The following is a 17,665-nucleotide window of genomic DNA, read 5'->3' as shown; positions in this document are numbered from 1 at the left end:
CTAGAAACTCAAAAGGTGTATATGTAGGGGTGTGCATTAATCGGTTTAAACCGAAATAACCGACCGAACCGAATTTGATCGGTTATTTCGGTTCGGTTAAAAAACATATCGGTTCGGTTTCTGTCCAAATTTTTTTTGGTTAACCGAATAACCGAACGACAGGTTTGATGAAAACTCTTATTTGTATATTTGATACGTAAAAGGAATCCTTGTTATTCTCGAGAAGAATACCCTTTTATTTGTTTTACAGATGGATACATATCAAGAACAGGGTCAACTGCTCGAGCCTTACCTGGAAAGAGTACTGTAATTATTACAATACTAGTTTTCCTGGAATTGATTAACGTTACTTTTGATGTGACTTGGCTTAGCTCCGCCGAAAGGTAGAATGTGAGCGTCAGAGGCTACCGTGACTACAGTCTATGCGTGTAAGGAAAGTTTGTTGATTCATCCAAAATAATAATAAATAAATGGGCTCTATGCTTTGTTGCTTCATCCATAAAATAATAGGGGTGCAACTTGGGTTGGGTTGAACCCGAACCCGACGGGTTGAACCCGAATTTGGGTTGGGTTGGGTTGGGTTTTTTTCAAAATCGGGTTGGGTTGGGTTGAGAAATATCAACCCGAATTGGAAATCGGGTTGGGTTGGGTTGAGAAATATCAACCCGAATTGGAAATCGGGTTGGGTCGGGTTGGGGTGTCGGGCAACCCGACCCGACCCGAAACCCGATTTCCAATTCCGATATATGCTTAAAACCCGATTTCAACTGAACACATTTCCCATTGAAGCTAGAAATGTGCTTAAATTTCAACATAAATTTATCCTTCAGTTCAGTTACAGAGTTTTTATATGGTGGATGCCTCTGTGGGAATGTGAACAAAAAAAAAAAAAACAGTAGTGCCCACAAAAAAACATGTGCATAAATTGGAAATCGGGTTGGGTCGGGTCGGGTCGGGTCGACCCAATTGCAAATCGGGTTGGGTCGGGTTGGGTCCAGCCGGGTTAGAAATCGTGTTGGGTCGGGTCGGGTTGGCAAAATGGGTTCCTCGGGTTGGGTCGGGTTGGCCTCAACCCGACCCAACCCGACTGAGTTGCACCCCTAGAAAATAAACGTTCTCCTATTACTCTCTCACTAATCACTATCTATCTGCAACTACTGCTTCCAGTCAAACCGAGTACTCTAATTATTCGATGTGACAACTACTGCTTCCAGTCAAACCGAGTTGCTAGAGTTTGTGTCGAAATAACTGCCGAAAGCCCCCTTCCTGATGTTGTCCACATCCAAACTCCTACTGGAGATGAAACTCAGGTTGTAGAATATGAATGGAAGCCCAAACCTTGCAAAACCTGTCTTGATTTTAGTCATTCTTCTGAAGGATGCCCTAAGAACCAAATGCCTCCTCCCCTTCTCTCTCAGCCCATCTCGTTTCCTGTTCAAAACATAAAGGAATGGAGGCCAATCACTAAGGATAGTGATAAAGCTGTTCAGCTAAGTTCTGATTCTCCAATTGCTCATAATAGGATCAGCTTGGATCATCCTGAAACCCCTTCTACCAATAGTGCCTTATCTAGAAATAAATTCTCAGTCATTGGCTCTGATATCCCCGAGACATCTACAAAGCAGACCAAGCCTCCGGACCTTTCTCTCTCTTTATCGTCCCCATCGTCTGAAGGTCCTTGGAATTTAGTTAAGAGCAAGAAGAATAAAAAGGGAAAGTCAGCTGCTTCCCTCCTTAAGCCGCCATCCATATCCCCGATCCCCTCTACTGGAATAAGGTCCCCATTTCGTGGGCTCATTCCGGGAGGCTGATCATGAATTGGGGTCTGCTTTTGGTGCTGGTGTTTTTGGGTCTGCTGTTAGCTCTGGTGCTGTTTGTTTTTGTGGTAGCTGTTCGAATTTTGGCAGTGTTGTGGCTGTTGTTTTCATTTTGCTGAAGCGGTTAGGTTGTTCTCCTTTGTTTATCTTTGCCGTTTTGTTGGGTGGCCTTTGGCTCCCTTTTGATAGTTTGTTTGCCCTTCTTCTGATGTGCGAGGGGCTTGCTTTTCTGTTTTCTTGTAGTATCTTTATTGATCTTTCTTAATATATCTGGTCGGGGTCCGCCTAACCCCAGCTTACCTATTTCAAAAAAAAAACTACTGCTTCCAGTCAAACCGAGTACTCTAATTATTCGATTTGACTTGGCTTTACTATGCCGAAAGATAAAATATGAGCTACAGTGACTACAGTCTATGCGTGTAAGGAAAGTTTTTTCATTCACACAAATAAAATTGAATGTGCTCTGTAGTATTTTGAAAGTGAAATGATACATTCATTTTATTCACCCCTCTTTTTACTTGTGAGGGTGTAAAATAAACGAAAGGGGTGTCCCGGGTAATAAAAAGGGGGTGAATAAATTAAAACCTAAAAACTTAGGGTTTTTTTTTCTTTTCTGTTCACTTTATCTCACAAAAAAGAGAGCTAGGGTTTCTTCATCTTTACCCATATTCTTCATCACTTTATCTCACAAACCGATATAACTTCATCTCTACCCATATTCACCCTCAACCTCCATATCTGACCACCCCTACTCCCATTTTCACCACCATTGCAGATCCATCTCCCTGAAATTTGTTAGATCCCATACAACTCCCTTCCCAAATCTGTCAGATCTAAGGTATTACAGGAGCTTTTAAGGTTTACAAGGAGGAGCAAAGGAAAAGAGAAAGAGCTGATAGCCATTTCCTAATCCTCTCCTGTAATTTTATCATTTCTGAGAAAAGGGTTTGCTCGGGGCTCCAATAGAAGGAAGAAAGGGAGTCAACTACACCAATTTTAGATTTATTTATTTTTCCTTTTCATTTGATTAATTTGTTGGTGGTTTTTGGGAGCTCCAGCCTCCATCAGATTCATCTATTTTTCCTTTTCGTTATTCGGTTCCATCAGCTCCAGCTCTCTCTCTCCTCGTTTTCCAGACGAAGCGATCTTCAGTAGTTCCTCAACGATGGCCATGAATCGCATCGTATCGTCATCGTCTTCAATTTCCAATCTCCACCTTCTCAGATCTCTCTCCCAACCTCTCCTCCGCCGTCCATTCTCCTCCCACGCGGACGACGACAAAACAATCCTGACCGTCGAAACCAGTGTCCCCTTCACAGGCCACAGATGCGAACCCCCATCTCGATCCATCGAAACAACCCCAAAAGAACTCCTCAGCTTCTTCAAAGATATGGCTCTCATGCGTCGGATGGAAATAGCCGCCGATTCACTCTACAAAGCCAAGCTGATTCGCGGCTTCTGCCATCTCTATGACGGCCAAGAAGCCGTCTCTGTAGGTATGGAAGCCGCCATCACAAAAAAGGATTGCATCATAACCGCTTATCGTGATCACTGCATTTATTTGGGCCGGGGTGGAACCCTAGTTGAGGCTTTTGCCGAGCTCATGGGCCGGAAGGGTGGTTGTTCTAAAGGGAAGGGTGGATCTATGCATTTTTATAAGAAGGATAGTGGATTTTATGGTGGACATGGGATTGTTGGGGCTCAGATCCCTCTTGGTGTTGGCCTTGCTTTCGCGCAGAAGTACTCTAAGGATAATACTGTTACCTTTGCTCTATATGGTGATGGGGCTGCGAATCAGGGGCAGCTTTTTGAAGCTCTTAATATAGCTGCTCTTTGGGATCTTCCTGCGATCTTAGTCTGCGAGAATAATCACTGTAAGAAGATTTTTTCTTGAAGTGATTTATGCCAATTTAATTTATTTTATTTCTTTATTTTTTTGCATTTTTGCATTGCTGGGTTTGTGAGTTTGTCTTTGGATTTTGTAGATGGAATGGGAACGGCGGAATGGAGAGCAGCCAAGAGTCCAGCTTATTATAAGAGGGGAGATTATGTTCCGGGGTTAAAGGTGGAGTGATTTAATTAATTCTCTATGTCTTTGATTCGTTTCGGTGTCATTGATTTTTGAGTTAGGTTTGATTTGTTTTTTCTTATTTTCTTCTGTTAAATACGTGAATTATTAAAGTGTATATGTCATACACTGCAGTGTTTTGGAACTCATATTATATGTCTGATATCTTCTCGTTTAAAAATTTCGTATGTGGGTTTGATTTTGTGTTTAGTTATGTGGATTGGCATCAATGTTTTGCATGATATTATCCACTCCACTGACATTGGGAAGCTCAACATTATTGAAACTTTGCTAGACAGGTTTTTTAGCAGCCATAATTGCCGAAAATGAATGGGTGTTCTGCTTGTGGTGATAGTTCCATCTCATATCTGCATCTCTTTTAACTCATAGATTTGAAGAGATTCCTATTTGTGTTAACCCAAGGGCACAAGAAGCCATGGGAGGTTAAGTGGGTGGAATAAATATGCTCAGGCAATGAATTGGTTGCAGGTTTGGGGGATTATTTTTCTTACATGGGATATGTATTCAAGTGCCATCATTTGGATTTTGGAATCATTAGCAATGCCAAAGCAGCTAAAATTCCCGATGCAGAAAAGAAATACCTTATGTGGGCTGAACCATCTTGTGGTTTGATGTCTGGTTTCTTAGATGCTTTGACAATCAACATCTTGTTGTTTTTTTTTATTACTTGAAGCAAGTGTGCTTGGGCTAGCTCCTTGATAGCTAGTTGATATTTTGGGTTGGATTCAGGAGGCATCAGGCATGGTTTGTTAGTATGCTTCTATTAGGTCATGTAGCAGCTACATCATAAGCTTAGGTGAGTCAGGTGACCTCTTTCAATCATTTAGACTAGTGTAAAAGTTTTCAATTTTGTAAAGGACTACTTCCATGTCTTCACCACAGAGGGCTTCTTGCGGTTGATGGATGTATGTTGTTCAATACCCCATTCAATTCATTCTTTTGCTAGGTTTTTGCCTGCTCCTTGAAAGTTTTCACGTGCAGGTTTCATCGACTTTGGTGTGGTAGTCCAATTTCATGTGGTGCCATTTATCTAGCAATAGTTGGCTGAGCAATCGTGGCTTTTTATTGCCATGGGCATTTGGTTGACAGTTTATCAAGAAGGAAATTGTATTTTAGTTGGTTCAATGTCCAATCTGCTGGGGAGGTATGTTGCAAATAGCTCGTCATTCTCCCATAATGAATAGGAACTACTCTTTAACGGCTAATCAGGAAGTTGATTTCTGAAATTTATAACTAGTGATGCACACCCTAGATCTTTGGAGTCCTATTACATGTCTGTGATATTGTACAGTCTAGGCAGGCAGGTGGACACTGAACTTATGCTATGTTAATTTTATTTGATAGCCAAAATCTTTTAGAGTTGAGCCAAGCAGTTTTTTTTCTATTCTGACAGTCCACCAGTAGTAACAGTTCACCAGTAGTGGAATGTGATCATCCCTGGGTAACCAATAGTTACTAATCTGTTTTTCTTTGATCTTTCTCTTACAAAAGCTACCTTTCCATTGACCATCTGCAATGTCCTAATGATACACCCCTTATTTAACTCTTTAAGAGTTTCATTATTTACCCTCATTCTTTATCCAAAGAATGAGAGAATTCACTCCAAGTCAGTCACTCCTTCCAACTTTCCATGGCATTTTGTTGTTGCATTGTTCTCTCCATTTTTCTTTTAAAATTAAAACCTATTTGAATATGATGTGTTGATCTCCAATCGGCCAAGTTTGCAGAGTAGAATTTGTATGGATTTACATGTTTATTAGTGAGATTTATGGGATTGAGTTATTTACACGCACTCTCTCTTTCCAAAATCGTGACTTTATCCTACATATTTTAATAGTCAATTTCTTAGTTGCGGGAATCTGCGACCCAAGAAGACATTCTGAATCTAGAATCCTCCTCGTGCTTTCAAACATTCTGGAACACTCCAACTATCAACTACTGCTAACATGGCCTTATGAAATCACCTTTTACTCAGCCAATTTTGTACTGTGTGTAATTTTTATCATTTTCTGAATCAAGATATTCTATATGATAAAAACTGCAATTACTAGACAAGTTTTAACTGCTCGTGCTTTCAAACACTCTGGAACACTCCAACTTTCAACTACTGCTAACATGGCCTTATGAAATCACCTTTTACTCAGCCGATTTTGTATTGTGTGTAATTTTTATCATTTTCTGAATCAATATATTCTATATGATAAAAACTGCAATTACTAGACAAGTTTTAACTGCTCGTGCTTTCAAACACTATGGAACACTCCAACCTAAGAAGCACGGGTACTCTCCGGAGGCCCACGCACCCGTGTCGGGTGCGTGTCGGGTGCTCTTGGGTACTCTTTGGTACTCTTTGGTACTCTTTGGGTGCGTACCGGGTACGCACCCAAACAACAAACAAAACGAAAATCCAGTTTGGGGGTTTGGGTACGTATCGGGTGTGCTTGGGTGCGTACCCGTTTCGAATTAAATCCAAAATTACAGATTTACAATAGAGGGGCTGTCCCAATTAACAAAGGGGGTGAATATATCAAAAAATATAATATATATATATATATATATATATATATATATATATATATATAGAAATGATAACACTCCAATGTATAAATATCATGCTCTACTTGCTTGTCTTTTAGTATTTAAAAGGCTGTCCACAAGTTATTACAGTTCCCAAAAAGCTCTCACAAGCCCATTAAATACTAAAAGACAAGCAAGGAGAGAGTGGATATCGAAACAGGAAATGATAAATGCGCCCCTTCTCATCACTTGGGACACCCTTTTAATTTTTATAATTATATAATAAAATATAAAAATATATTATATTCAGCGTACCCCCAACGTACCCGTATCATATTTTTAAAAAAAATTACGTATCCACGTACCCGTATCGTGTCGTACCCGCACCACGTACCCGCATCCGTGCTTCATTCTCCAACTATCAACTACTGCTAACATGGCCTTATGAAATCACCTTTTACTCATCCAATTTTGTACTGTGTGTAATTTTTATCATTTTCTGAATCAAGATATTCTATATGATAAAAACTGCAATTACTAGACAAGTTTTAACTCCTCGTGCTTTCAAACACTCTGGAACACTCCAACTATCAACTACTGCTAACATGGCCTTATGAAATCACCTTTTATTCAGCCAATTTTGTACTGTGTAATTTTTATCATTTTCTGAATCAAGATATCCTATATGATAAAAATTGCAATTACTAGACAAGTTTTAATTCCTCTATTTTATTAAATTTACGGACATATTTGTTGGTTATTTGAAGGTAAGGACATATTTGTTGGTTATTTGAAGATATTTCTTAGATACATATTGCCTACTCGCAAAGGATGCTTTTGTTTCTGAAACTTGCCTCACTCCACACCCAAATCTACTCCCACTTCTGCTCCCGCTTCGTACAACTAAGGTGCATGTGCCACTCTAGGAATGCATATTAGGCACCTGAGAAAGTTTTCACTGAAGTTAACATTATAGAGAGATCAAGATGATCCACAGTTCTCTAGAACAGTTTGCTCTGTAATTAGATGATTGCTAAGTCCTTTACTTTGTCGGTCTTCATTTCATTTCAGCTAAGCAATGAATGTGGGTTGAGTAGTATGTGGTGTACTTTTCATTTCAAAAAAAAGTATGTGGCGTACTTTCTAAGCTAACACTCTTGGTAAACTAAAACTTCTGCCTTGAAATTACGGGTGCCACATGCTCATACATTATATTGGATGGCTCTGTGTAGAAGCAGAATACTGGGTCTAGGATAGAAAGAAATTTATGAGATTATATTCTGTTAATTATCCAGTGAAACTGGCCACAAATCCTCATATTTCTCATATTCTGTAACAGGTAGATGGAATGGATGCACTTGCTGTGAAACAAGCATGCAAATTCGCTAAGGAGCATGCTCTGAAGAATGGACCCATTGTGAGTATGTTTCATTGGTTATTATGTTGACTTAATTGTGAGTTTTTTTTTAAATTTTAAAACGACTTACAGTGAAGTTTGCTAGTAATGTTGCATCTTTGGTGTTACAATTTGAATGTCTTGTGAGCCTTGCTGTCAATTGGAAACTGTTAGAGAGGTTGATGTCGGTCCCATCATATTAATGTTTTGGTGTGACTCTTTAGTTGTTTTCTTAAATTTATTTGATGGGCCCATCATTGGATGGCCCCAAGGGCATTTTATGTAATTCGTGAAGTTTCACTTATATAAAAAACATGGGACATGAGGCTAGAGTAACAACAGTGTGATTTCTCTTCCTTTTTTCTCTTCTCCTTCTCTCTTATGCTTTCTCGTCCTTTCTCCATAGGAAGTGGGTGTATGGGTGATCCATCATGAACAATAAAATGGTATCAGATAATTTAGATATTCTCTTTCTCCATAGGAAGTTGATATGCGTTTCGATTTCATTGGAGATGGAAATAGAAACATTTTGGTCGTTTCGTATTGGTTTCGGTGGAAATTTAAAACCATAATTAGAACTACTGCATTGCCATGTGCGTTGTGCTGCCCATTTGGACTATGGAGTTGATGGGCTATCTTGGTCTATTGTATAGACTTCTTTGTGGACTATGGTATATTCGTGATGTGGGCTATTATGCATTCTTATAAATACTATTATGTCTTACTGTGGTTATGCCATTTGTGTGTTGTGTATGCCATCTGTATCGCTATTATGCTATTTTTTATGTCACGTAGAGGTCCTAAAAATTGATATCTACTTAGTAGTCAATATGAAAGATTCAAAGTCAATTAGAAGTTTTTGTTCCATGTTGGGCATGATGTCATCTATGCTCCAGCTTGAGGGGGACTGTTAGAGAGTTGAGTTAGTGTAGGTCCTATCATATTTATGTTTTAGTATATCTCTTTAGTTGTTTTCTTTAGTTTATTTGCTTTAGTAGGATGAGTCTCAAGCACAGGCCTATCCACTTTAGCACGGGCATGCTGGTCCACCTCTCCATTGGCCAACCTCCGAACATGCTGAAAGCGAATGGGGTTCCCCTCATCGCGGTCCAGAATCCCATCTGTCAATTCTGAGAATCTCCAGGGGTGCAGGTGACTCCCATTTAACCATATGACAACGTTAAGGGAGTCTCCTTCCACAATAAGATTATCCAAATCGCTGAAGGCCGTTAATCTGATGCTCCAAAGAATGGCCCGGAATCTCCTTCCACAATAAGATTATCCAAATCGCTGAAGGCCGTTAATCTGATGCTCCAAAGAATGGCCCTCTCTCTCTCTCTCTCTCTCTCTCCATACAAAGTGGGTATGTGGGTGGTCCATCGTGATGAACCCTAACAAAAACCATTATGCAGACTTGCTTCCTTGATTTCAGGTGTAGTACTTGTATGATGAAAATAAGGAATGGAACCATGACATCCCAAATGAGACTATAAAAGAACTTGATTTAGTTGATGTTGTAGCCGTGTAGGTAGGTCTCTGGAATCAGCTTCACTGAAAGTGAAATGGGTGGAAGGAAAAGTGTGATATTATTATTTGGGATAAAGGTCATAAAGAGAAGAAGAAATCCAAGTTGGCTCCTCCACCTCCCAAATCCCTAGAGTAATCCAATACTGGCAGGCATTGGAGGTGAGGTTAGAAATCAAATGAACAACATTTCACTCTACTTTTCCATGTCAATTGGTCGTATGGAATCCAAAGAGGTTGAGACTCATACCCCCTTCATGACTCTCCAACATCATATCAACAAATTTTGTAATTCTCTTCTTGTTGAAGGGGACTCGTCTAATGTTATCTTTTGGCCAAATCACACATGTATGGTTTTCCTTTCTGCATATTCCTCATAGTGATATCGTTTTTCTTTCTGTGAATATCAACATATTATAGACAGGTGTCGAAGGGGAGAGTGGTGGTTCAACTTTTCTGCACTTTGGAGTCATACTACATTCATCCGTATGGGATTGATAGGCAGGTGTCCAAGTTGTATCTTTGGGGGCTTAGTTTCAAAACTCCCCCATGTCATGGACTCCCCCAAGTCGACTACCTTTTTACTTTAGTTGAGTTCTTGTTTGAGTCCGCGTTTTACGCTACAAAGTCAATCAAAACTCCTTTGACTCTCCCGAGTTATTACTGCATCAACATCGTTCTCAGCCTTGTCAACCGAGTACTTGACCGCGTCATCCCGAGTCGACTAGGATTTGCTTTGGCCGCATTTGACCTGCATCCAAGTTTTGAAATACAGTTTGGGGGCAGTCTCGGTGAGCTCATTATACATTTTGATTTCCAAAACTGATAGTGCCTCAAGGCTATCCTCTGTATTGTGGATCACCTCCTTCATTGGCAACAGATCATTGTCAAACACTCCTCAATGTGTATGGCGGACGCAAAGGTGATTGATAACCTCTTGCTCCATTGTGCTTAGGCCATCATTTTTGGGCATTTGTCCTTAGGCTCTTCGGCATACAATGGGTCTTCCCTAGCACGATTATTGAGGTGATTGTGTGTTGGATTTTCTATCCAGGCTCAGTGAAAGGGAGTCTTATGGAAACACTTCTCTGCCATATCAATGATCCATATGGAAGGAGACGAATGTCGATGGTTGCTCTTGTCGTGACCCCGACGATGCTGGCATTGGAAGAATTTTTTGAGATTCGAAGGGTGGCATCATCGTTTCTTTTTTTGGTCTGATTGGTTTATCTGATTCGAGAAATGCCGAGGCTCATAGTCTCAATTTGGTATGCGTATCTTTCATGATAAGAAGGATGACAGACTAGAGTGGAAGGGGACTCCTTTAATGTCATTTCGTGCGTCAAGGGCAACAGTGATGGCATGTCGACATTAGTCAATTTTAATTTTTTTGATGAGATCATAGACTTGCAGAGGGAGAAATCTTATATTTGTTCATATTCCCAGAAATGCAATGGTTGATCGGCTTGCCAAATCGGGCATCTTGAGGGATTCCTTGTTTATTGGGCGTGCCCTACCTGTTGAAGTAAATTTGTAATCCTCTTCTCCTATTAATATTTGCTATCCTTTAAAAATAATGTGGAAGGGGATGGAAAAAAGGATGTTCCAAGGGGGTGACAAGGACAGGTAAGGGGATACACCCCTTGATCTTTGGTTTGGTGATCTCTTGGGTCACGTAGTCGAAGACCTTTGTGGGAGTGTCTGCAGTCTGGCTGAGGCATGCTTGGGAATTTTATAGGTGTAGTTTGCTTCATAAGGAGAGACCTGCTTCTAGATGGAGCCCTCCCCATATGGTCTCCTATAAGTTCTACTTCAATGGGTCCAATAGCTTATGTAACCTTGTGCTAGCTGCGGTGGGGGTCTCGTTCAGGACTACGATGGGAGGCCTAGAGTTGTTTACTCCAGGGAAGCCGAGATTACAGAATCTAACTCGGCTGAGCCTACGGCCCTTAACGTGGATTCCTCATGTGCTAGAACTCTTGGCTATGTTGCGAGATTTTAAGAAGAATGTCATATGGTTGAAGGGTCCTATTCCTCGACATGATTGATGATGTGCTCTGGATTATCTATCTGGGAAATATGTATTGTTCCTCCATGTTAGATGATCGGTGACTGTGAAGGCAGAGGGCTCCTCCTTGACTATCTTTGATTCCTTCTCCTTGCAGTAGGGTTTTTTTTTGCTGCGTTTCTTTTAGTTTTTGTGGGACCTCCTCCTTCCGTGTGTTAGGTGTTCCATTTCTTTTTTAATATATTTTTTTGGAAAATAGGTAACTTTATTGATTAAGAAAATCCATAGAGCCAGATGACGGGGAAGAAGGTGCCCCACCCACCACCACGACACACACACACAAGTAATAATAATAATAGTAAATGAAAAAAACACCCCACACACGAACAAATGCCTCCACCCTGAAACACGGCCTAGCACGACTGAGCAATAGAGGGTTGAATCACCTCCACTTGTAGTTTGTCCACACCGGCTTTTGCTGACTCATGGGCCTTCTCATCAACTTAAGCTTGGACACCCTCCTCTCTGAAGTAGTTGTGGCATTTCACTTTCTGTTACTTTTCAAGAAATTTACTGTGGCAGCTCACTGAAGAATGCCGAGTTTCTATCACCATTTCATGACTCATGACTCTGGCTACTGTTTTACTTTGATTCTTGTATTGCTTAATTCCTTGGGAGAGGAACATCCTCATCTGTAAGGGTTTTTTAATTGCTAACTGTTCTTTAATGTAACCGTGGCCTGTTTTTGGTTCATTGAGACCTTATTCCATTTCCTGATATTTTTTGTCACAAGTAGGTGCAGTCCCACAAGGGAGGGTCTGGTAGTACACACACTTACTTTTTCTTTTTCTTCTCTTTGTTGTTCTGGCCATCTCGGTCCCTTCTTTTCAATAAAATTTTTCCATCATTCAAAAAAAAAAGGGGGGGCAGTACCAGGTCAGGCCTTGAATAGCTTTTTGCTCCAACACTACCATAAATGTCAGAAGCCATAATCACATTAGCTCCAGCTGGGGAGGACAAATGTTTTCTTAGACTACAATCAGTATCCATGATGGCATTGTTTTGTTTGAATATATGTCAGATGCAATAATCACATTAGCTCCAGCTGGGGAGGACAAATGTTTTCTTAGACTACGGTCAGTTTCCATGACGGCATTGTTTTGTTTGAATATATTAGGAGAAAGCCCCACACAAATAATCTAGAATGACAAATACACCCCTGCACCTGTTATGACAATTTAATGTGACTTTGAGGTTTTTTAATTTCACAATGTCACTTGTCTAATTCTATGAGCAAGTTTTTTTATCCATTTTTAGCAGGCTGACTTCTTTATGTTTTCTCTGTGTAACCAAGGGCTAAATTACTGAACTGATATATTTCTCTTGATGTGGTTGTTCAGATTCTTGAAATGGATACTTACAGGTACCATGGGCACTCTATGTCAGATCCTGGGAGCACCTACCGCACACGTGATGAGATCACTGGTGTGAGACAGGTCAGATGATTCTGTGTAATCTGCTTGCTTAATTGTTTAGCCTTTTATTTTGTAAGTAGAGAACTGAGAATATTTTTGTGCCATGCGAGATTTGCAGGAGCGCGATCCACTTGAAAGAATAAGGAAGTTGGTCTTGTCTCATGACCTAGCCACTGCAGCTGAGCTCAAGGTATTCTGCTCAGATTTCCAATGGAATGATTTTAGATTGTCGGGCATTTATAGCTCGGGCTGGAAACTTGATATGCTTTGGTTGCTATTAGCTCAAATTTAAGAGACTCCATTTGTAGACCGGATTTAATAACATATTTCCGTGCTAACATGGAATTTTTTATGCAGGATATTGAGAAAATTTTCAGAAAACAAGTAGACGATGCCATTGCTGAAGCTAAGGTATGCACTTTGATATGTTGACAAATTACATGCTTCAACATTAAGCTTTGTGTTATTGGAGTATGGCCCAAGTATTGCCTGTCCCCATGCTTGTGTTGTTCTGCGATAAACATTTGACGCTTTTGTATTTTCAGGAGAGCCCGATGCCTGACCCTCCTGAACTCTTCACCAATGTATATGTGAAAGGTTTTGGAGTGGAGGTAAATTATTTTCCCTATGAATCTATCTCTTTCTCCATTCTCACGGGCTTGGCTTGTTTTGCACATTGTTATTAGTTGTTTCAATAATATTCTCATAAAATCTTGACAGAAAATATTCTTCAACTGATTTTTACTAATTTTGTGCCTGGCTTCATTTGGTGCCTCGGTCGATCAGGGCAAGTCCTAGTTAGCTCATTATTATTAGAAAACTTGCTCCTTTGACAATCACTGTTAGGAAAAATGCAAAACGACTGATCAATTGTTGCCACATCATTGACTGAATGGACTTTGAAAATCCCACAACACTATTCCCGGTTCTTTATGGTGTCGACACAAATGATTTGTACATTTTTGGTTCGTCTAGCATTAATCGTTATCTTAGTCCAACTTTTTTATTTATATTAGTTAATAATCTTGACTAGTGGACTTGTAATTCGGTGATTTTGCTTGCTGTACCATCTGAGGGAGTTGACTAAGGCCCTGTTTGTTTTTTTATTGTGAGATCTGATTGTCGGTCCAATACTGATTATTGGTCTCAAATTTATATTTAATTTTGAGTCCAATAATCAGTTTTGGACTCACAATTGTTTCTCAAAATCCAAAACAAACAGGATCTAAGACATACTCTTTGGAAATTGTGATACCAAGGAATGATGGTCGGGTCGATTTTGGCTAACAAAATTCGATGAATCACATCCTTAGAACTGTGGCGAGTGGTATGTTTTATCATTGGAAGAAGGAAAAAAGAACTTACTTTTGGTTTGTGTATGTTATCAGATAGGGTAGAATCTATTATACTGATGTTAAAGATTATATTGTTGCAGGCATACGGACCCGATAGGAAAGAGGTGAGAAGTATTCTTCCTTGAGGGATTCGCCGAAGTCCGTGGCAATAAATGTGGAAGTTAAAATTGTGATCGGATCGTGGCTTCCCTCCCTAATCCATTTCTCTGTAGAGGAAGCTATAGATTTTTTAGTTTCGAGTTGTGCAGAGATTTTGTTCTTTCATTTGGGTGACAAATTGCATGTTTGATCTTTTGATGGATTTAACACATTTTTCTTCTGTTTTTCCTACTCCTTAATAGCACTTTTGTCATCAATGGCCAGTAGTCCTTATGGGCTCCATCCACTTTGATTGATGGCTAAGGGTTTTAGAGTTTTGAGTTCTATTTTCGAGACAATAAGTCACTTTTACAATCAATGGTGAACTGCAATTTTCAGGGTCTCACTTTGAGACACAGAGATCAAGAGCATCATCGATCATATAGAATATCATGTGGCGACCCAGATGGTTTTGGTGGCATCCCCAAGGGACATCGATGTAGGACTGCAGAACTCATCTGTTTAACATTTCTATGGCTTGTGGCCGTGAAGTCGCTGTGATGATCTAAACTGTTAATTTGTTGGGCCACAACGTAAATAGGGTGTACCCTAAAAATCATTTCCATAATGTGCATTCCCTCTTTATATAAGTTTAGGATCATGGTTTGGATTATGGAATAGACTGAGCTGTCCTCATTGTATATAAAAAAAAGGAAAAAGAAAATTCGTGCATGTGGGTGTGGGTGTGGGTGTGGACACTCAACAAATGGGTTCTTATGAGTTTTTGTATAATCCGGGCGTTCATGAGCGTGATGGGAGATATTGGGAAGGGGTAGAAATCAGGGGTAAATAGCCACTTTGGGAGGGAAAAGTTTTGCCACGTCTCTGTACCATTATTCTATACCTTTTTTCTTATAATGCACTAAAAATCACTTTGATCAAACCATCTGATTTCTAGACTTTCTCGATAGAACTCAAATAGTAATTCCAAGCGTTGGTGATTGGCCATATTATTGCAAATAATGATGATGAAACCACAATCGGCACAAATCAAGAGGGTTAGGTTAGGCTAGAGATTTTCTAGGCATGGCCCACCCATAGTGGGGCCCAACAGATGAGGGTTAACTTTGGTAACATGGAAAGTCAATATAAATTTTGCCTTCCATAGTTCTTAATTGAAATTAGCTTATGCTAAACGAACATATAATCATCCACCAAGGTTCTTCCGAATCCTCTCAACATCTTTCGCGCTAATTTGAAATGATTTCTTCAAAACATCATAGATGATCATCGGCTTCGTCATGAAATTGGCGAGCGGAGAGAGCTGCGCACCGGGGTTTTGGCTACTAAGACCGGACACGGCAAGAGCCGGTGCCAGAGAATTTAGATTGTAAAGATAGTGTAGCATTCCTCTAGGGAACACGAAAGAATCACCAGCTCGAAGCTGTTGAGTGAAGAGACGGTTACTAGTATCTACGAATCCAACAAGAAGATTGCCACTAAGAAGAAGAGTTACCTCCGAGGCTCGTGGGTGCGAATGGGGTGGCACGAGCCCATTTGGGGCAATGTCGATCCGAGCCATGGTTAAGCCTTGGGTGTTAGAGCCAGGCAAGTTTTTGGCATTAGTTAAGGTAACATTGAAGCCAAAGGGGTTGGCTCCAGTGTCCCCGGCTTTCGATAGAATGGAGGTCGTGAAGTGCGAGGGAATGGCCAGAGCCGGGTCCAGGCAGGGTGCACCATTGAAGAAGAAAGGTTGGGTGGTGGCTACATCGGTGACACAAAAGTCTTGGAGGGGGTCAGGGTCCGATTGTGCTACTTGTATTAGTAAAATTAAGGGTAGTAAGATCTTCGGTAAGAAGGTGTTTCTCATTTTTCTTATTAAGAGAGTTTCAGGGTTTTCTCCTCCCCTTTTTCTCTATATAGTGTTGTTATATGAAGCTTGGGTAGCCGAGGATTTGGAGTGAAGTCACGAAGAGATGAGTAGCGTGTGGGAGTAGAAAATGTTGGGAAATAACGTAAGTTTGTAAATTGTAAAAGGGAGACTCGTTGCCTATCTTTACACGAATACATTGGTTTCTATGTTTTTATTTGTTGGGAGTCTCGGGGCAAAAGACGGTCAGATGTAGACCTGACAAAAGCAACCGGTGCCCGCGGGTCGACCCGACCCACCCGCAAATTTGCGGGCACGGGTCTGACTTTTAGTGACCCGTCAAATTTAACCCGCGGGTTAACCCGCAAAAACACAGGCCGGGTCAACCCGCGGGCACCCACATTTTTATAGGAATTTTTAAGAATTTCTTGGAGAATGTTATCAGCACTTGGGAAATCATCCTATAGAAATGATTTTTGGAGCATAACCTATTTAGGCTATTGCCCATCTAATGGACGGTTTGGATCATCTGATGGTGTGGGCCATACCATACTTTTAATAAAGTGAGAGTGCCCTTAGTAGTGTTGATAACATTTCGTTTTGTTTTTTTTTTAATAGGTGGGTTGTGCAAAGATGCGCACACGGCGAAGGTTTCTAGCAAAAGCAAAAAGCAAAAAAAAAAAGTAATCATTACGAAAAAAAAAAGTTAAATAACTGGCTTATAAAGTTTTAAATGAAAAATTACTTATAAATGGTTGTGAAGTTATAAAATTACGAGAAAAATACCAAGCAAAGAGTTATGACAATTACTGGAAAAACTTCTGCGGTGCAGTCAAATCATGAGAATTGGTCAAATCATGAGAATTACAATCCCATATTATATTTGCCATATTATATTTGGGGGTGACCCACGGGTTGACCCGGCCCACCCGCAGGCCGCGCGGGTCACCAAAATTCTGACCGCAAAAATGCGGGTCATCTCTTGACCCGACCCGTGTGACCCGCACCCGCATCACCCGCGGGTTTACCCGGCCCGGCCCACCTGTTTGCCAGGTCTAGTTAGATCTTTTAATACAATTAAATAAGAGCTGTCAAGGAGCCTATACAGTCCGACGGATCCTACCGGGATTGAATATGGATCCATATTTCAGGATCTGATTAGGTTTTATAAATTTTGAATCCAAATACATGATCCTTGGACTTGTCCAATTAGGGTCTGACAAATTACAAAAATGACGAATTAGTATAAATTATAAGGTTGTTATAGTAATTGAATTATAGAATGGCTTAATATAGATTAGGGCGATAATATTTTCACTCCCCCTGCGCTACGCATTCGCTCCCCTCATTACCGCTTTTTGACGTCAAATCACGTTAGAAGGGGAGCGAATACTTACATTAGGGGGGAGTGAAAATATCATCGCTCTATAGATTATAATGTTATTTTAGTATTTTTTTTCATAATATTTAAAATTTATATTTTTTTGGTCTAGATAATAATACCATAAATTGTATTAAATTCGTACTAGGGGTAGA

At 40.2% G+C, this 17,665-nt stretch overlaps 2 protein-coding genes across 2 annotated transcripts; one reads left to right on the top strand and one right to left on the bottom strand.

The window, feature by feature from the left end:
- Nucleotides 1-2,436: 2,436 nt before the first annotated feature.
- LOC143849469 (pyruvate dehydrogenase E1 component subunit alpha, mitochondrial-like) lies at nt 2,437-14,679 on the top strand. Its single transcript, XM_077358479.1, has 8 exons — nt 2,437-3,691; nt 3,803-3,882; nt 7,763-7,840; nt 12,752-12,847; nt 12,945-13,016; nt 13,184-13,237; nt 13,372-13,437; nt 14,262-14,679. Exons 1-8 carry the CDS (start codon nt 2,983-2,985, stop codon nt 14,304-14,306), a joined length of 1,200 nt encoding a protein of 399 aa, XP_077214594.1. The 5' UTR covers nt 2,437-2,982; the 3' UTR covers nt 14,307-14,679.
- A 578-nt stretch (nt 14,680-15,257) lies between these two features.
- On the bottom strand, nt 15,258-16,129 carry LOC143851465 (germin-like protein 3-1). The gene has a single exon (XM_077360916.1). It carries the CDS (start codon nt 16,127-16,129, stop codon nt 15,467-15,469), a length of 663 nt encoding a protein of 220 aa, XP_077217031.1. The 3' UTR covers nt 15,258-15,466.
- Between the last annotated feature and the right edge of the window lie 1,536 nt (nt 16,130-17,665).

Source organism: Tasmannia lanceolata, unplaced genomic scaffold (genome assembly GCF_043159265.1).
Source record: "Tasmannia lanceolata isolate RefF3 unplaced genomic scaffold, GAP_Taslan_0.1 ptg000018l, whole genome shotgun sequence".
Taxonomy (NCBI): Eukaryota; Viridiplantae; Streptophyta; class Magnoliopsida; order Canellales; family Winteraceae; genus Tasmannia; species Tasmannia lanceolata.
Note: the sequence above shows the minus strand (reverse complement) of the source record. Positions and strands in the feature narration are given on the sequence as shown.